At 34.3% G+C, this 20,365-nt stretch overlaps 4 protein-coding genes across 4 annotated transcripts; 1 reads left to right on the top strand and 3 right to left on the bottom strand.

Annotated features, from left to right (window-relative positions):
- The first annotated feature begins 493 nt into the window (after positions 1-493).
- Positions 494-3,474, top strand: LOC136814694 (gelsolin-like protein 1). The gene is made up of 7 exons (XM_067071108.1): positions 494-646; positions 1,065-1,154; positions 1,412-1,670; positions 2,013-2,203; positions 2,554-2,748; positions 2,934-3,018; positions 3,177-3,474. The coding sequence occupies exons 1-7, from the start codon at positions 575-577 to the stop codon at positions 3,353-3,355; spliced, it is 1,071 nt and encodes a 356-aa protein (XP_066927209.1). The 5' UTR covers positions 494-574; the 3' UTR covers positions 3,356-3,474.
- A 601-nt stretch (positions 3,475-4,075) lies between these two features.
- LOC136814693 (gelsolin-like protein 1) lies at positions 4,076-7,116 on the bottom strand. The gene is made up of 7 exons (XM_067071107.1): positions 6,925-7,116; positions 6,596-6,685; positions 5,874-6,132; positions 5,425-5,612; positions 4,998-5,192; positions 4,642-4,726; positions 4,076-4,490 (listed from the first exon to the last, which is right to left on the bottom strand). Exons 1-7 carry the CDS (start codon positions 6,994-6,996, stop codon positions 4,309-4,311), a joined length of 1,071 nt encoding a protein of 356 aa, XP_066927208.1. The 5' UTR covers positions 6,997-7,116; the 3' UTR covers positions 4,076-4,308.
- Positions 7,117-11,229: 4,113 nt separating this feature from the next.
- Positions 11,230-12,606, bottom strand: LOC136814708 (RYamide receptor-like). The gene has a single exon (XM_067071125.1). The coding sequence runs from the start codon at positions 12,433-12,435 to the stop codon at positions 11,500-11,502; it is 936 nt and encodes a 311-aa protein (XP_066927226.1). The 5' UTR covers positions 12,436-12,606; the 3' UTR covers positions 11,230-11,499.
- A 1,092-nt stretch (positions 12,607-13,698) lies between these two features.
- LOC136814686 (uncharacterized) lies at positions 13,699-16,331 on the bottom strand. The gene is made up of 5 exons (XM_067071100.1): positions 16,223-16,331; positions 15,884-15,928; positions 14,901-15,736; positions 14,343-14,540; positions 13,699-14,132 (listed from the first exon to the last, which is right to left on the bottom strand). The coding sequence occupies exons 1-5, from the start codon at positions 16,266-16,268 to the stop codon at positions 13,836-13,838; spliced, it is 1,422 nt and encodes a 473-aa protein (XP_066927201.1). The 5' UTR covers positions 16,269-16,331; the 3' UTR covers positions 13,699-13,835.
- Between the last annotated feature and the right edge of the window lie 4,034 nt (positions 16,332-20,365).

Below are 20,365 nucleotides of genomic sequence, written 5' to 3' on the forward strand. Positions count from 1 at the left end.
GATTTTGAGCCTCATTGTTCTTATAAAATTGTGTTTATATAAGAAAAGTGTATTATAAGAACATTGCAAGACTGAGAATTAAAGGATCATCAAAAATATATTGGCTCTTACTTATAATAGTTAGAAGTCCATAGGGTTCTGAGGGGTAGCCTTTTGAACTTTATCGGGAGAAATTATAATTCAATCGATCCCAACTTGATTGATCAAGAATACAGTTTGTTTATGGATCATCGCATATCTTGAGTCATATTTGTAACGAAGGAAGTGTTCCCAAGGTCAAAAGTATGATTAAAATAATGTTAGGTGTTGGGAAGCTAATCAACTTTAACAACCATGGCGATATTACGTATTTCAAAACAAATAAACAATTAAATCCCAACCCTTATCCTAATATAGATAGAAAAGATGACCTGGTGTAGAATAAACATCTTTGATAGTCTAAATAAACATATAAGGACAGAGAGAGAGACATACATAAAAGACTGTCGTTTTGTGTCAATTAAACTTCACTTGCGACGTGTAAAGATTGATTTCGCTTGTAAACAAAACTTATTGAACAATTTATTCTTCCAAGATGCAGAAAGCTAAAGAATATGACTGGAAGGACTCCAACATGGCCCTCTTCGGCTCTGACACTGAGAAGAAAGTAAGTCTTTGTTTGTGTTCGTTATTCTTGTTGATTTTAATGCGCTAGCAAAAAAAGAGGCGTTGTCTAAATAGTAAGTCTGCCTAGACAGAGGTTTACCCGGAGGTAAGCAAGGCCACCACCTTTTTTCCCTGCTTTACTTAAACTTGTTGACTGTAACTATTAATTGCAGAAAATCAGCAGAGAGCCATCGAGTACCGTTTTTTTACTAAGTAGGAACCTTTGGTATTACTTTGTCGGGATTGAACCAACGTCTTTGCACACCGTAGCCGAATACTCTACCTTCGGGCTACGGTTATACTTTTGTTCTAATGGTAAGACAGCTTTGTCATCCAATTTCCAATTTTTTAGTGAATAGGCTGAAAAAGCACCATTTGACTCAACATTATACAACAAATAACGTCTGAATATTTCCCAGGTCAAGAAGGAATCGGCAGAGAGTGAACCAGCATGGCAAGGAGCTGGTCAAGAAGTTGGATTGAAAATCTGGAGAATCGTCAAATTTGAGGTAATGAGATAATACCATTTCTTAATTTATCAATGCTAATAGAGAAGAGTTCATCAAAACCACAAAAAATGCATAATAATTTTTTATAAATCAATTGACATGACCAGATTAGTTTTGTTATAATAAAGTGATGTCTCTCTTTCAATTAATTATAGAAATTACCCGAATAACCTGTTCAGAGCTTCTTAACGAGTGTGATTCTTTCTGAAAAGCGAAAATGTGAAATAACTCTCACTCCTCATTTTATCTCTCCGCAGGTTACAGGTTGGGAAGATGACCAATACGGTGAATTTTACAACGGAGATTCTTACATCATCCTCAACACTTACAAAGAGCCTGAAGGTGATGAACTCAAGCATGACGTTCATTTCTGGATCGGAAAACACTCCACTCAAGATGAATACGGTACAGCAGCTTACAAAACTGTTGAATTGGACACCTTTTTGGATGATAAACCAGTACAACATCGCGAAGTTCAAGGACACGAATCTTCACTCTTCAAATCGTATTTTGATTGTAAGTATCCATCGATTATAAACTTTCCTAAATATCTACGGCAAAACCTTGTCACTGACTCCCAGATTCAGGAATATTTGCCCTTATATTTCGTCCCCGGTGGGAAAACTAAAGCACTATCAGCCCCACTAGGAAATTTATTTTAATTCCATTCCCACTTGAAATCAAATAGAAAAAACTGCTCACCAAAACCGTCCCCATTTGATTTTCGATAGAATTATTCGTAACCACTATGGGGAAAAGCTCCACCGGGCTGTGAGACAGGAATGTAATATACTAGGATTCTGGACCTAATTGTTTTTAAATGTTCTATACAGATTGATATTCATTTTACCTTTCTAGCCATGAGTTTGTTGGAAGGAGGAGCTGATACTGGCTTTAAACGCGTCTTACCAGAAGCTTATGAACCAAGATTGTTTGTTGTCCAAAAAGGAGCTAACAAGAAGATCACTTGCTCACAAATCGAATTGAAACGTGGCAATTTGAGCTCTGATAATGTCTACATCATTGATAATGGTTTGAACGTTTACCAAGTATGCGACGTCATTTTCTGACTCTTTGATATCCCCATACGAATGTTCTATTTTTAACTCTAAGTCTCGAAAGAATTTTATGTTGTATTCATCACCATACTATATGGAGCAAAGTCGAGGACAGTAAAAACGCTGATTTACCGTCGTCCTCTGTTTGCCAGGATTTAGTCAAATTAGAACCTTAAAGTCCCAGCTTACAACGTTTACCTAGTGCTCACAACGTCCATACAACGTTATATGAACATCGAATCAACGTTGTGTGTCAGCTGGAATGGATACTACTAATATAGACAGAGTTTACGGTTCTTTTATCACCTTATTTGTTTTAATCTAAACTCACTTTTCTCTAGTGGAATGGATCAGACTGCAGCCCAGATGAGAAATTCAAGGCAGCTACAGAAGTTGACAAAATTGAAGGCAAACGATCAGGTTGCAAAACACACACCCTCGAAGAGAGAAGCTGTGGAGATAACCACCCTGCCATCCAAATTCTTGGCCCTGGTAAAAGTGAAGATGCTGGAGAGATGCCAGAAGGAGAGAAAAAGGTTTGTAAAAACAATGTAATGAATCGGTGAAATATATACCCCTGTTTCACTTACACATGGTAAGGGAAGATGAACTACAGGGTAATTTTGAATCTTATTGTTTACTTTTGGAGGATTCTTTTAAAGGGGTTTGCTTGACCGTGAATGTTTTTCTGAATCTGTTTTAATATCTTTTGTTTTTGTAGGTGTTAAGAATCAAGGACGGTGAAGATGTTGAAGAAGTAGCAAGTGGTGATGACATTTCCAAAGATCAACTCCAATCTGACGATGGTAAGTTAAAAAGTATATTTTTTGTAGATGTAACATGAGAAAACTTGTGGCTTTCTATGTGGTGCGTTTACTTTTCCTATATAAACTTCAAGAATCTAAGGATATCTTAAAACGATCTATACAAATATACGTCATCGAATTTGCTTTTCTTCATTCAGTCTACATCATTAACACTGGAGATCATGTTTATTGTTGGGTCGGTAAAGGAGCCAGCGTTGACGAACGAAAGAATGGAATTCCTTATGCTTGCAATTACTTGTCCAAAACCGAAACACCATGGCTTCCAGTCAGCGTGGTTGCTGAAGGAGCTGAGCCAAATGTCGCTTTCTTCGCTTGAGATGAGAAATGAGAAATTTCGAATGAATTTTGCGATAAATTGTACATTGTTTATATGATTTTTCGAATCTGTATTTATTGAATTGTAATATTTGACCAAATAAATTTCCTTATTGGAAACAGCCGGCTCAAAATCTATTGCTTGAGAATTTCCATTTTCTAGTTAGATAGAATTAAATTCCAGTCATTCATCATAATTCATTATAAAAAACCCCGGTCTGGCAATGTATTGTTTTAGCTTTTTGTTCAATTTTCTTTTATTACAAACAAAAGACAAGTTGCAATTTACATACTTTTTGATCGGTATTGATCACGTTACTAAAATCTCCTCTTGGGATTGGTCTATTTTCTAATCACATGATCAAAAAGTTTGCAAAATAAATCGATTTTGGTACGCAAGGTCTATCTTTTAACAATTTTCATCTTGGTCTCTTATTCCCATTGGGAAAACATCGAATTCCTAATAGCTGTAATTCTTAAAATAAAATAAAAAGATCCCGATTTCGAAATTAAACGGGGAATGATATTTGTTCGAAGAAAAGATTGACAGGGGACTTGAACAAGTTCGAAATATGGATAAAAGTTCGATTAATATAACTTCAAATAAGTGAGACTTTGCCACTGGAATCTTTGGCTCGGCTGAAATGAAGTTGTATCAAAAATATTTTTATTGAATAAGTGAACTTTCGTTCTTTTTTATTTTTTTTCTTCTGGACAGAGTATATGATACATTAACATTTTCAAATAAATAAAGTGGTATTCAAAAATTATACAAGATTTTTTGAGGGAAAATGAAAAAAAATAGTTAAAAGTCAATAATTTAGAACTGAAAATGTTTTAAACTGATTAAGTCGAGAAAAGATTAACCGATTGAGAACTTTCTCCACGCTGGAGTAAATTTCGTGATTTCGTAAAAAGCTATATGATGAAGATTGGTGATAATTTCTTTTTCGTTTAATTGAAGAAAGCGACATCTTTGGGTTCAGCTCCTTCAGCAACCACGCTGACTGGAAGCCATGGTGTTTCGGTTTTGGACAAGTAATTGCAAGCGTATGGAATTCCATTCTTTCGTTCGTCAACGCTGGCTCCTTTGCCGACCCAACAATAAACGTGATCTCCAGTGTTCACAATGTAAACTAAAATGAAGAAAAAATGTAATGATACAAAATCAAAATCAGTAAAACATGTTAAAATGTTTTGGAAAACCTAAGTCTAGGAAATTCAGATAGATGACCCATCAAGTGTACTAAACGTGAGGTTAAAGTCAAAATGCACTGCTCAACTTACCGTCATCAGATTGGAGTGCATCTTTGGAAATGTCATCACCACTTGATACTTCTTCAACATCTTCACCATCCTTGATTTTCAACACCTGTAAAAGCAATAGAAAAGACATGTGAAGACAAATCGCAATCCCAATCAGCAGGTAATGCTACCATGACTTGCATGCAAAATTGATATGGTAATCACATGAGCTGTCATAAAATCGCAGATTCAGCTCTCAGTTTAAGCTCTATTTGGAGAATACCAAGATGGTGTACTCATATTAGGCGTTGGTGCTAAATTTGAATTGCTTAGAAGCGTTCTACGTTGATAGCAATGCTCGCTTGGAAAGTAGGGAAAATAAAGCATTCATAGATTACCTTTTTCTCGCCTTGTGGGTCCTCTGCCTTATCCTTGCTTTTTCCAGGGCCAAGGATTTGAACAGCAGGATGGTTATCAGAACAACTTCTTTCTTCAACGGTGTGTGTTTTACATCCTTTGCGTTTCCCTTCAATTTTGTCGACTTCTTGGGCAGCTTTGAATTTTTCATCTGCACTGCATTTAGATCCGTTCCACTATGAAGAGTTGATAAAAGAAAACAGTGTTCTAACTGATATATTGTAATGATCACTGTTTTAAGCAGAGAACGCAGAGATGGATTTTTAATTCCTTTGTAATTGTCCCTAAGAAATTTCCTAATCAACCCTGTTGGCCGAGTTTCATGCTAAGAACTACATCAATTGCAGTTATATTAAAATCTGGAGTAATATTTTTCCTACGAAAAGGTTGCAATAAGAGATAACTTACTTGGTAGATGTTCAATCCGTTATCGATGATAAAGACGTCATCAGATGTCAAATTTCCTCGTTTCAATGAGACTTGAGTGCATTTGATCTTTCGATTTTCTTTTTTGACATGGAAGAGTCTTGGCTCATAAGCTTCTGGTAAGACGCGTTTGAAGCCAGTATCTGCTCCTCCTTTCAGAAGGGTCAATGCTGAAGTGAAGAATAAAGAAGATCAATAATCAGGATAATTATTCCAGTTGAGTCGCTAAGCCATTTCATTTTTTTCACATACACTTTCTTGAAAGACTAAACCATGACTTAACTGATACGCATCGTTTTTTTGACGTCAATTTAACGTTATATGGACCTGGCTCCGTGCCAGGTGAAGATGTTTTTAGTTCACATTTGTGTCTATGGAATATTGAAATATTGAGGATCTTGTTTTCTTGAAAATTTCTGTCATATACTTACAATCGAAGTATGATTTAAAGAGTGAAGATTCGTGTCCTTGAACTTCGCGATGTTGTACTGGTTTATCATCCAAGAAGGTGTCCAATTCAACAGTTTTGTAAGCTGCTGTACCGTATTCATCTTGAGTGGAATATTTTCCGATCCAGAAATGAACGTCATGCTTGAGTTCATCACCTTCAGGCTCTTTGTAAGTGTTGAGGATAATGTAAGAATCTCCGTTGTAAAATTCACCGTATTGGTCATCTTCCCAATGTTCGACCTATATAGGGAGGGAAAAGGATGGTAAGGAAAAGCCAAAATAGAAAGACACTAGTAGTAGTGCTAAATAGGAAGCACAAATTTTGATTTTAAAGGTGCTCAAATAGCAACAACAAAAAACATAATGGGACCCACGGTAGACCCTCAATTCACGCAATTTGAAAGTCGGGAAAAGCGGAAAAAGAGAAAATTCACTTATAAGCATAGATTCACAGATTCACGCATTTTGTTTTTTAATATTATTTTCACGCAAACGAAAAAGTCCATTTACGCACTCACACAAACCTATGGGTTGTCAGAGCTGAAGTAAATGCATGGACTTTTTAGTGTCATACTTCCCTTAGGATTACATCCTTTACAGCAGAAGGGATATGTACGTGACCTGACTTGAAAGAAAGTATCAGACAGGATTTATTTCGTTAAAACCCATCTGAACAATAGGTATTTAAAAGAATTAATCTTACTTGGAATTTGACGATTCTCCAGATTTTCAATCCAACTTCTTCACCAGCTCCTTGCCATGCTGGTTCACTTTCTGCCGATTCCTTCTTGACCTGGAAATTAGAATATATTTTAAAAGCCAAGCCTTTGATATTACTTGAGTTTTATCAGCTGTGTAACGTATCGAAACATGTTCACAAAAGCCACAAATGATTTGTGTTAGTTTGAAAATTTAAAGGTTTTGCTCAAATGTTTACAAATTTAACCTTCAATCCATGAGAGAACTTTGATCCAAGACAACGCCCACTTTTTGCAGAAAATATAACAAAAATGAATAACAAACAAAACTTACTTTCTTCTCAGTGTCAGAGCCAAACAGGGCCATGTTGGAATCTTTCCAGTCATATTTCTTTGCTTTTTGCATCTTGAAAATTTGGTTTCAAAAAAGAATACACAAGGCGAGATATTTGTCACAAGCGAGAGTTTGAAGGTACACGTCGCAAGTGAAGCTGGTTGTACAAAATCACTTCTCTTTTAAATTCTTTGTAATCTCCTTTGTATTTTAATATGTGGTTTCACGTCATTTACGAGCTTCTTTCTATAAGACCTGGTTTCTATTGTTAAAAGCATTTTCCCAAGGGAAGCAGTTGTAGAGGTAAATATTTAATCGCCTCTTTTGATGGGGCTCATAAACAATTAAAAGACAAATACTATTGACATATATTTGAGTGCTTCTTTTCAGAGCATTGTTTGTGTAAAGAGGGGGTCTATCTAACAAATCCTAAAAATAGACAAAACGAACGACAAATTTCATAAAAAACGACAAATTTCATAAAGAACGACAAATTTCATAAAGAACGACAAATTTCATAAAGAACGACAAATTTCATAAAGAACGACAAATTTCATAAAGAACGACAAATTTCATAAAGAACGACAAATTTCATAAAGAACGACAAATTTCATAAAGAACGACAAATTTCACAAAGAACGACAAATTTCATAAAGAACGACAAATTTCATAAAGAACGACAAATTTCATAAAGAACGACAAATTTCATAAAGAACGACAAATTTCACAAAGAACGACAAATTTCATAAAGAACGATAAATTTCATAAAGAACGACAAATTTCATAAAGAACGACAAATTGCATAAAGAACGACAAATTTCACAAAGAACGACAAATTTCATAAAGAACGACAAATTTCATAAAGAACGACAAATTCCATAAAGAACGACAAATTTTGAGAGTCGGCTGCATTAACCGCAAACTGCAATTTTTGAACGATGATTTCGTTGCTTTTTTTAATAAAAAGGCAAATCGCATTTTTCAGACGATGAATTTCTATGATTCAAAGCTCGAACAAATCTACGCTAACCTAGTTAAAGGTTCAAATGATTGAATTTCCACTTTTAAAATGTATGAGTATTGAAACTCGATGCAACGACCGATGCTTATTACATACAGTTTACATAGCATACACGTTTTTTATAAGAGCAAACTATATAAGAACATAAGACTTCGATGGCCAAAATATTATGCGAATAAATTAAGACCATTTTAACCCTATTCATACTAGGCTTTTAGGGGCGGTTCAGAACTAGGGGGGGGCTTTTCCTGTACCACCCCTTAACTTTTGATCTAGTGGGTCTTTTTTGATGACATTTGGCACACAAGATCCTTGTCACGTAAGGTAACTTTTGACAAAAATTTTTTTTGATGACGTCACTCATCATGCCCAAAGTGAGCAAAAACCGAAAATTTCCTTTGTTCTTATAAATAGCTATTGTATTCTAACAAAGGCTTTAGAAAAAAGTTGTCTGAGTTTAAAATGCTTATTTTATCCTAAATATTCATTAAACTACGGTTTAAATGATATATTTGACATGAAAAATAAATTTGTATTAGAAAAGTGTCAATTTTTGTGACACCTTACTGTCAGAAATGTCATCATGCTCAAGGTGTGAAAATATTTAGGTGTCAAATTTTTTTTATTTTGAAGCTAAATAAAAGTTGGGAATTTACAGAAAATTTCACGGCAAAAGCTCTATTATTTCATGAACTAATACCAACAGTTTGACCTCCGAACAGAAAGAGCCCCCCCCTAGTACGAATAGGGTTAAGGCTTTGTGAACTCTAAAACACCCGATTTCTTAGGAAAATTGCCAAAAATACTCACAAAAGAGTGAAATTAAGAGCATGTTAAGAACATCTTCAGGCTTGAAACTCAATAGCTAAGAACACCCAAAGGCTTAAAAAAATGTTGGATGCTCTTATAAAAAAACGTTATCCTAAATTGTTCACTTAATGCAGCAAAAAGAGCTGATGAAAACCATGTTTAGAGGTTGACAGAATTTTCTCTATTTGTACAATCAACAAATTAAAATGCAGACAATAAATCAGTCACTATAGCAACAAGAAGGTGTGTTTGCATACATTACGGGATTACTTCCCCCCTGAGTGGTTTCGATAATGTCTTTATAATTTTTTTATAATCATAAGCTGCTATTAAGAAGGTCATGAAATTCGGTAGCAGAATCATATCGAGCAAGGGACTCAAAGTTTTCTAAAAAGTCTTAGAGATAAGAGAAGATTAATTAGGAAGTATATATTTCAAATGATACATTTTTGATGAGCTGATTTACAGTTCGATTTCGTCAAATTCGTAAATCTGTTGCATGGTAAATAACCTGTAGGACAGAAAGTGCTTATAAATACATAAACCTTCCGAGGACAAAAATGATGACATAAAAAGCAATACAAATGCTTGTGACAGCAAAAATGATTTTCCTCGTTTAGGCAGATATAAACTTGATTCTCTTGACATAACAAAGTAACATCCCTAAAAAAAATATACGCCTATCGCCAAATTTGTTTACTTTCCTCTACGCTTTTTATGTCATAAGATAAACATGGGAGAAGAAAATGACGAATCTTCATTGCACCATGTTGAATCCGTTGGTATCATCATGAACATATAAATGACTGGACATCTATCTTTTATTGTCTCTTTGAAGCGAGCTTCGTTGCCGCCTGTTTTTCAAAATTGGTATGAAAAATTCGACAATATTCCGTCATGATTTTATTTCTTTGAATTATTTAGGCAAAAAGATTGATAGAGCTTGAACATTACTCCTAATGCACAAAAAAATTATTTTCGAATTTTTTACAAGTTTGTAATATATTTTATCAAATTTTTCAACTCTGAAATGCAGAATTTCAACTGCGTGTATACTTTTGAATCCCTTTTGTCACTCCAATAATTTTTTTTATGACTTAAAAAAAATAGCTTGCCAAAGTTGAGAGCCTGTGTAATAAGAATATCGAAATTAGAATGTGACACTCTCTAAAATTATTAGACACTTTTAAGTCAAAATTTTTAAATATTAGTCGCAGTTTTGACAAGCTGACGATGATTTTGCCTCTGTTATCTTTGTTATGATATAGATAAAAAACTTGAGAGGAGTAGAACAACAGAGACTTTTGTCGAAGTTTTGACGCTGTTAGCAAGGTATTCCCAAGTGGTATACATCAAAATCTATTGTTTCATTTTATGCTTTTAACGAGGCGGCAACGAAGCTAGCTGTGTTATCTTCAAGAAGACAAAGGAGATGGATGTCCAGTCGTTTATATGTTCATGGTATCATCAGAAATTTGATTTTCAGACCTCGATAAAACCGTTAATAAAGGAGGATAAGTTCTATCGATTCACTAAAAATTGATTCACTCGAAAACTGCAGGAGACTCGAAGGGCAAATCTTTTTTGTCAGTTCCACACCCTTTTAGGAGTAAAGTATCAAAAATTTTCCCTAATCTAAGGGGTGCCCTACGAAAACCTGTTTTAAGGCCTTTTCTGAATCTTGGACGCTGGTCTATGTATGGATGAACTCTGCTAAAAACTTATGAACTCGTAAACTCAAATTTATTGATCTCAGCCTTAGGTAGGATTTGTGTACTGAAAAGATAGTGTTTCCTAATTTTAGATAAAGTGACTTATTTACATAGAAATTCCCCTGGAAAAATCTAAAAGTTTATGCAAAAATAAGAAATTTTAGTAGGCACTGGAAGAGCTAATAAAATTAGCTTTAGTAAACATCCCTGTCTCAGTGGTTCTCTATGGGATATTTTCAAAAACATTTCAGGATATTTGGAGTGAATCTATTTTTTGTATAGGAGGGTGAAAAGCCCTCCTGTAATGTCCAGTTTGAGTTAGAAATTGTCATTTTTGGTCTAACTCATAGGAATTGGATTGTGCTTCATTGTCAAGCAAAAAAAAATTCAAAAGTGAGTCTTTTCAGCGAGATTTTAAGCCAAAAAGTCAAAAAATGCAAAGATTTTTGAAAAAAAGAGTTGATCATATTTGGTCAACGAGTGATCCAAGAATATCCAAATTTGGCCCTGATGTTTTAATTTATTCTGTCTTCTAGCGAATCGATTTGTTTTACCCCTAGGCACCTTTCCGTCATTCAGTCAGGTCCGTGCAAAAAGGACCATGTCACTTAAAGGACTAAAGAAAAATTGAAAAAAATTATTTTTTTCTTCTAAAATTCTCATTTTTTGGACTAAAATCACTCAAAAAGGCTGAAAAATATCAAAAAATAAAATTTACAATTTTCTTTATAACTTTGTTTAAGAAATCGGTCACAAAGAAGTGGGACCATGGCAAACTTGAAAATGTCTCTCTCAAAGAGATATTCTATATTCCATAAAAAATGCCTGTGCAAAATTTTAAAGCTCTATCACAAATTGAATTGTTGTGCTAATCCATTCCCCTAGAGGTAAGTGCAAATGACAAACAGTCCCTTTTTCGCACGTTGGAAATTTTCGTTTAGATTTAGACACTGGCAAAAAATCAATTTTCCAACTTTGAATTGGATGTATCCAGCTCTGCAATCGAATCAATTGATGTTTTACAAAGTTTGCTTAGCAAAACCAGTTCTTCAACTTTCGTTTCCTCTCTCTGATGTATTCCTTAATCTCAGAGTTCTTGTAAGAATACAGTATTGGGTTCAAACAACAGTTACTACAGGCTAGTGTAACACTAACCAAGTCTAGCTTCTTGATCATGCATTCAGTATAAAAGTTTGTATATATCATTTCTAACGCCAAAACTGGCAACCATACGCCATACAGAACAATAATAACCCGAGCAACTGTTTTTGTCAACCGGATATCGTTGTCTTTTCCATTGTGTATCAAACAAGTAGTACTATCTGTTAGCCCACCACGCGTCAACTTAACTTGCTTCAAAATACGGTAATAGAGGACAGGTATTATTGTGAGTGGTACGATAACGTGAAACCAAATCATGGAATAATATAGCCGATGGTTCACATTCCAAACATACTTTCGAACGTGGATCGGTTTCATGTAATACCCCATACAAAAGACCCAAATAAATGAATATGCCCAAATTGATGATACAATTATTCCCATGAATGTAGAAGTACATATTTTCTCGTATATAGTTTTCCAACAAATTACCATATATCTTTCAATAGTTATCACCGTTATAGTGGTAAAGGGAGAAACGACAGAAAACATCCAAACACAATTATAAAGATTGGATCCTACACTTCCAAGAGGCCATTCTGGGAAAGTTATAAAGAAAATAGTTTCAATAGCAGGCACCAGCAAGCTGATGAATATATCACTGATCGATAAACTAACTAAAAGAACCACGGAACGCTTTTGGAGATGTCTTTTACTGTATATAACGTAGCAAAACAACATATTTTCAAGGATAGCCACACATCCAACCAACATTAATAGTAAACTGCTAAAAATTTTGAAAGCCACGTGAAAATAACATGCTTGTGCAGTGGTGTTATTGCTCCGTGACGAGTTGCTGCCAGCCATGGATTTCAGAGCCTCCTTTTAAAAATTGCATGAATAAAAATCAAAGACCAGAGAAACAAATTAAAGTTAAAATTGTAAGTGATCAAAAAGCATCTAGACTTTTCCACTAGCGCAGTACAAACAAATATTTTCTTTCGAGGATAAAAGTCTGCACAGACAAAACTTGATATGATGTCAACATATACAGCAGAGATCAAATTAACACAAAACGTTCAATACATCTTTAAAAAGACGTCTCTCTGAGTATCATATGACATAACTACTATCATTTAGAAATTCCACGAAAAACACTTTTTATAACTGTATAATTGGCCGTAATTTCGTATTTCGTCCCCGGTGTAGGAAAAATACTCTACAATTTCAGCCCCACTAGGAAATCGACTTTGAATTCATCAGTATTTGAAACTAAATGCAAAATAATCGCACTTCAAAACCACCCCCTTGAATTTCTATCCCCATAGATTTCGATAGAAATTTTTATCCCCACTGTGGAAAAACATTATTCCAGACCGGTGATGTGAGAGAGGGGTGTAAGAATTTACCCAAAAAAGCAGCTTCAGGGGTGGTTCTTACCCGAAATTGAATCCCAATTATAAAACTTACCGAACTTTTATTATCATTGGGTTAGTCAATGTAATATTAGGGATTTAAAGTCTTAACTCATTATAACAGGTGATTACATATTTTCATTTGTTTAAATTTAAAATCCATATATGTGGATTAATATATGGATTTTAAATTTTAATAAATTTTAACAAATGATTATATATGTATCAAAGCTCTACCCAGTGTATCAAGCACTGTTTCAACATTAACAATGGTATGACAGATGATTATTCATGTTTGTTGTCATTTAATTGCATTCCCACTTACAAAAAGATTGTCATCGAATAGCTGAGACGAAAAATCTAAATAATTCAACCCAAAGTCTTTGGGAATAATCTCTACGCTAAAATGAACAACCAATATCCAATTAACTGTTGGGGTAATAAATAACCTTCCCTTAGATTTACCAATGCTAAATCAACATTCAGATTTAAAAGAATCATGGCACTGACGGGGGTATTTTCGTAGCCTGTTTTTGATGGGGTAATGGGGCAGGAATTTCAAATATTAGGGCAGGAGGTCTCAAATCTTAGCGAAAGATAAATTTTCGAGAAAAAATTAAATGAGACGAATTCTGAGAAAGAAAGATTGCGGCCTAGCCTAAAATTTCTGGTTTTACTGTAAGATAACCAAATACTAAAACGCCAGTCAAATTGTTAGTTGCATTATTTCAACATATATTTATTTTATCAAAAGTAAGAACCAGCCTTACTATACAAGAACTGAATTATTATGAAAAATATAATAAGAATTAAAGTTTACAAAGAATATGGTGAAAACATTTAGGAAGAAAATCAGTTGAAAAAAATTTTCACAAAATCTTCAAATTTGAGTAAGGCAGTGACTGTATGTAAGGTACTGTGGAAAAGACCATCATGAAATTCCCATTTGACAGTGGTTCGGAAAATTGACTGGTCGTTTGCACCTTCCATGTAAGTCATATCGATTGAGTGCATCAGAAAATCTTCATTCTTGCATCGATGTTTATTAAGAGCTACCTCTTTGTTTTCATAAAAAGGTTCGGTCTCTCCTGGCATTTTCTGAGCCAATCTCTTCATCTCGGTTGAAATAAATCCCAAAATACCTTCAGGCTGTAAATGTAAAAACGTAAAATACATGTTCGTTGAGGAAGCTATCGATTTAGGGCGTTAACGGGACTGGTCAAACCATATGGCTAAGTTAAGGATGTCGAGAAAGCTGCATCAATTAAAAATGACTGGTTGCTTTTCTTAATCGTACAATAATGAATTTCAGTTTGTTGCTTTCCATTACTTTTTCCTCAAAAAAAGAAAAGTGTTTACCTCGTGGCGGCACTGATTGTCATCATGTAGAAAATGGATCTTGATAAATTCGAGGTTTGCACCATGAATTTGAATTCCAAAGCTCAAGCCTTTCAAGTATTTTGATTTCATGGAGGAATGAAATTCAGCATTGGCATCGATTTGGTATTTTGTTTTGGCGTTTCGCGGATCGCCGTGGGTTGATTTCATCTTTAAAGCCTATTGTGAAGATAAAAATAAGTTTATTTTTGTTTTCTTTGTCCAGCAATTGCTAGGGGCTTGCTAGGCAGGCCTTAACGAGTCTAAGTAAAGTACTGATCGCTAAAAAACCATAGATAATAAAAAAGAACAAGATTTCAGTGATAATGCCAACAGTTGAGAAGAAAATACGAAATCTAGCCTATAATAGCCAAAGAATTCTTTCAAGAGATTTGTGGTAAAGGTTAGGCGAGATAAAGAGTTCCTATTGTAAATATTATACTCACAGGGTAGAAAAGGCATTTCCAAGCAACGCTCTCCCCACATTTAGGAGAGAATTTTAGAACCCAGTTACAACAGAGATGTTAAAAAATAATCTACCTCAATGCTACTGATGTTTGATAAGAGATTGTTCATGAAATTTCCAGCAGCGATTTCCATAAATGGGAGGTTGTTTGGGAAGAAGGCTTTTAAGAAATTTCGTTTGTCTTCCTGTGTTCGTTGTGACAAAATGACTTCCTTTGAGTATTCTTTATTTTTGATTGTGAAGCTTCCCAACGCCAGAAGAGCGGCATTAGAATCTGGGTTGGCTTTCAAGTGTAGCCTTTCATCCTTAACAATGATTTCATAGTTTGAATCAGTCAAAGTTGCGGTCAGTGTTGTGGCTGGTGTGAAATGCATGTATTTCTCCAAATCAAAGACGTGAATACTGGATAGAGGTTCACCGTGATCCGATAGATAATAATGTGGCCACACAGCATTGAAGGTTTTCATATCCCTCACTTTCATGACTGTTTTACCATCATCATTGATTTTGACATCTGCATTGAATGCATTGTTTTGTTCATCAGAACACGGATAGAATTTACCAAAAGCTGCTATACTCCATTCATCACCGAAAGGGTTGCCATCATCCTTCATTGCGAAAAAATGTGGATTCAAAAGTGATAATTTGTTGGAGAGACGCAGCAAACCGGATTTGGAACCAATGAAGCGATAATCAAAGCCATCTGCATAGCACCCATGTTCGTACGAGAACCCTTCTAGTCCAGAGATCTTAAAATGCTTAGATTGCTTGATATCGGCTGCGTTGATTCCAACGGTTGAAGTTTGAGCGCAATTGACACTACTTCCAAACATTTGAAAAGCTTTATCAATATTGATAAGTTCATTGGTGTTCAAATTATTGACAGAGATTGTTTCCACACTTGGCCAACCTGATATTGACAAGATAAAGACATTTAATTGGGTGAAAAAGAATAGTTTCTTTAGTGCAATTTGATATTCTTGAAAAGGAATATATACATACGAAGAATCTATGTTGTATTGTCATAACCTTTAACATGTGAAAATGTTGGTTTTACCTTTTTGATTGAACATATCTGGATAGCAATCTTGTCCGGAGGAACCTAGGAAACAATATAGATAAAATATTCATTATATTTTCGGATTAAATTATGATCAACCCTAGAATCATCCTTCTCTGCCGTCCAATTTAGTCACTTGTCATCCAACGCTCACGGTAAAAATATTTAAGCAAGAGCCGAAGGACTTTCAAAAAATAATGTTTGGAAGTGTTTCTCTGAAGTATTAAATCCTTGATCGAAATATTACACCCAAAAATCTACATTAGTAAAGACGGTTTATGAAATAATAATTGATAAAAAAGTTTATACTCTTTCCTTTAAATCTTATTGGCTTACCTTTCCAGAAGATTCCAACAAGAAGAAAAATCAAAATCAATTTCATTTTGAGTTTAAGTTTGAGCTTTAGTCAATTGCTTATGTTTTGTTTGTTTGAGTTTAGAATGATAACTGTCCCAAATTGCAGAATTTTTATACTAAATTTTTGATCGTGGGAAGTTTGTATTTCATCATTCAGTTTCAAAGACGTCCTTTGTCTTTTGTGGAGCAGGGTTCAAAAGTCTCCAAGTTGACCCAGAAAGACCGAAAAGTTTATGTTGTGTTGAAATTTAAAAAAAGGTCAAAAGGCGTAATCGATTTAGTCTCATTTGAAGCTCAATTTTGCGGTATTTCACTAATTATAGGTAGGCGATGTAATTAAGTTATGACGTTTGTTATTACTTTTGCAAAATTCATTAACCCGGTTAAAAGATTGAACTTAAAACTTCCACTCTTTTGAAAAGTCAAATTTTTCTATAAGCCAGCTGAAAACTTTCCAAAGATCAACGCTGTCAACAATGCCCAAAACCCTCTAAATCACATTTCCAAACTATGGTCAAAATTTTTTATTAATATCTTAAAGATATCTCGAGAAATAAAAGGTACTTGTTTTTAAGATTAAGTTTAGTCTTTGAAGAAAATATCCCGCTCAAAATATTAATAGATATCTCTTTGAAGCACCGTATCTAGCAATATAAACCTTAATTATTCTTATTTAATCTGGTCTGGCAGTAGGTAAGAAGTTAACAGGACCTGACATGTGCATTAAAGCTTTGGGAAGGTTATAAATAAGGCTATCTTGAAAGGCTCTTTCATAAAAAATAAAGCTTTACTTGAGGCAATTATTCAGTTTAGCCTAGATTCAAAATGACATTACCTTTGTAAGTACAACCAGCAAATCAAGGAGTCTAGGCTTACCGTGAAAAGCACAGGTCGAATACCCTGAGTATCAGAGGTTAAGTTTTCAAAGAATATATTAACCTCTGAAGACCAATAATATAAATTTTATCGCGCGCTGTCAATCTAATCACTGTAGAAAAAATCAAAGATGAAGAGCAAATATTACCTTATTAATGTCTGGCAGACTGTATCAGTATGCAGTTTACTATTTACGAATTCCCCAACCTCCAAGTGTAATTGAAATGAGTTTATTTCGAAAGAAATCTTTTACATGATCCACAAATGTATAACAGTAATTACTAAACTTTTAATTATAGAAATGTCACTTTAATTGAATTGAAATAATAGACAGACTTTATTTTATGATTCTCTATCACTGACTCTTTTTACAAAGCATTGATGATATTTTTGAGTTGTGTTTTCAACGATGGGAATAAAAATATCAACTTTGAACTTCATCCAAGATCTTGGATGGTCGTCATGGTTACTTTTATCTGAGTTGATTGCACGCTGAATAGAATCTGGATTGGTCGGCACAGCGTCGATATATGATTTCGACCTGTGCTTTTCACGGTACAGGTCGAAATCATATATCGACGCTGTGCCGTTTATCCAACTCTAACAATAAGGTTTCATAGTCTTCACATTTCCGAAATTACACTACATCGTTTATTAGAACTGTCAGCTCCATAATGCAGGTCCAAGTCTCATCATCAACAAAGCTTTATTGTCTTATTTTTTCCGAAGAATCAATCTGATTGGGAATTGTAATTTTGACTCTTGGCTTCTCTTCTCTCTTTGATTCATCTTGTCATGTTTGATAAAATACCACATAATACCCTAATAATATTTCTAGGTTTATCGATAAAATGCCATAGAGGTATTTGAGACGGTATCTTAACATTTTCGATCAGTATATTAATATATCATGTCACTTCGGGAAATTGCATAGAATGACAGCACTGCGAATTTCTGCACCTTTGCGTTGTCAGATTCCGCAACGTTGTCAAAATTCGCAGATTTTCAGTTGCTAAATTTAATAAGCTCGTAGGCTATCGAACAAGGTCTCAAAAATGTGCATTTTGTAGAACAACCCAAAAGTAAACTTTTCATCCTAGGAATTAATTTCCTACCTAGGGATTTTCACAAACATCCTTTACAATAAGGCTACTTTTATTCAATATAGCGCTAATTTGTTCAGAAGAGCAAAATTTTTCCTGATTTTGTTTGTGATATGGATAGGGTTATTCACGTTGCGTAGAATAACGGCGCACCCGGTGGAAAAACTGCAATGTTGTGCAATTTTGCAGCGCTTTCATTCTATGCAACTTGTCTAACAAATGTATGGCACACAACAGAAAGCTTAATTGCGAAGTTTTACGTTTCTGTTTTTCTTACCAGCTGGCACGCAACGCACATAACAATGTTTATTTAACGTTCCCAACGTCTATAATAATAATATTTCTCTTTTATCACCCCTTTTGAGGTATATCTAAAAATATCTACAAAACCGTATATACATTTAAAAAGCTGTCACCGTAAATGGTCTGTTTAAATATACGAAATTTTTCTCCCGTTATGAGACGGCCCCTGGTTGAAAAAATAAAAGATACAGAAGGAATTTAGTTGAAGTTGGGAGATTAATAGCGCCTGAACTACACAAAAGACCAAGAATTTGAAAGGAGGTTTAGCGAACTAGCAAAGGGCTAGGCAAATTTATCCTTCCTCCTAGGAGTATTGTCTCGGAAGGAAATAACTAGTCTAGGGAGAAAACAAAATATGAAATATATAAATGAATATGAATGGAACTAAAGAGATCAAGTTATAAGAATACTTAAAAAGGCCTAAAAAATTGACTAAGTCATAAGAATACTGAAAAAGGCCTTAAAAAAATTGACTAATTTTGTCAAAGTTAGAAGCTAAAGTTTAGTTGTTTTAATATAAAAAAATTGCAAAGATTTATGAATTTTGTGTAAACATGAATTTAAATTTGATTTTGTTGTCATGATTAAGAAGCACAAGGGTTTCAGTCATGTTAAAAAAAAAAAAAAAAAAAAAAAAAATAAATAAAAAAAATAAAAATAGTAATCTAGCATATAGTAAACTAATAAAAAGAGAATAAAACTACCTAAAAATAGTAATCTAGCATATAGTAAACTAATAAAAAGAGAATAAAAGATAATAATAATAAAAAATTTAGTTTCTAACAATATTTGCTTCTAAAAAAGCTTTCAGTTTTTGTTTGTTTTCAAAGTCCCATCTGCTAAGAATGTCAACTATTTTCTCTTTAGATTCACTTTCCAGTACATTTTCTTTTGTTAGTTCTACCTTTTTCCCAAGCAGGACATTGCAAATGTTGATTTCACATTCGTTACATACGTTTACAAAGTGTGACAGCGTAGGGGAAAAGTTTTCTGTGGACAAGTTGGTTAACAGATAGTCCTTTGTTGTTTCATTGTTCATTAATTGTTGTAGGAGTTTTATTTTTCTGGTTTTGATAGTTGACGAAATTTCATAGATATTGAAGAATTTGTTTAGGTCGTTTTTGGAGTGCTTTGATATCCCCCAGAGAGATTTGATAGTATTTCTGAACTGAGTGTTTACTAATGATTCGAAAGATTTGGTCATCTCTGATAATTCCAAACCGTATAAAAGCTTTGGTATTAGAATACTTTTGGTAATGGTTGCAATTGTTCCTGGGTGGGCCCATCTAATTCCTGAAGATATTAAGGAGGATGTAGTAGCCCATAGGTCTGCAAGTCGTGAATGAATATGACGATCGAGGGTTAACAATTTTCCTTGTGTTCCCCACTTGAAACCGAGATGTTTGAGTTCTTTCTGTGGTGGTATGCTTACGTTTTCCAATATGACTTTTGGATCAGGGATTGGGCTTGTTCCTGAAATGACAAATTGAGTTTTTGTTTTGTTGAATTTCAGACCATGATCCTTTCCGAATTCTACACATTTATCTAACATCTGCTGTAGTTGTTTGAGGGTGGGACTGAGTAAAATAATGTCATCAGCAAATGCCACGACCGATGTATTTATACCTCCAGGGAGTCTGGTCCCAATGTTCATGTTCTGTATGTCCTGGATTAGTTTTTCGGTGTAGTGGTTATAGAGAAACGGAGACAGGATTGATCCCTGCCTGACTCCTTGGGAGAATGTGAATTTGTCTGAATATTCATTTCTGTATCTGATGGTAGCGTCTCCTTGTAGGTATAATTTTATCAAAAATTTAAGCACAACATTTGGAACGGTTGA

The sequence above is a fragment of the Clytia hemisphaerica genome, unplaced genomic scaffold (genome assembly GCF_902728285.1).
Source record: "Clytia hemisphaerica strain Z4C2 unplaced genomic scaffold, Clytia hemisphaerica genome assembly, whole genome shotgun sequence".
Lineage (NCBI taxonomy): Eukaryota > Metazoa > Cnidaria > Hydrozoa > Leptothecata > Clytiidae > Clytia > Clytia hemisphaerica.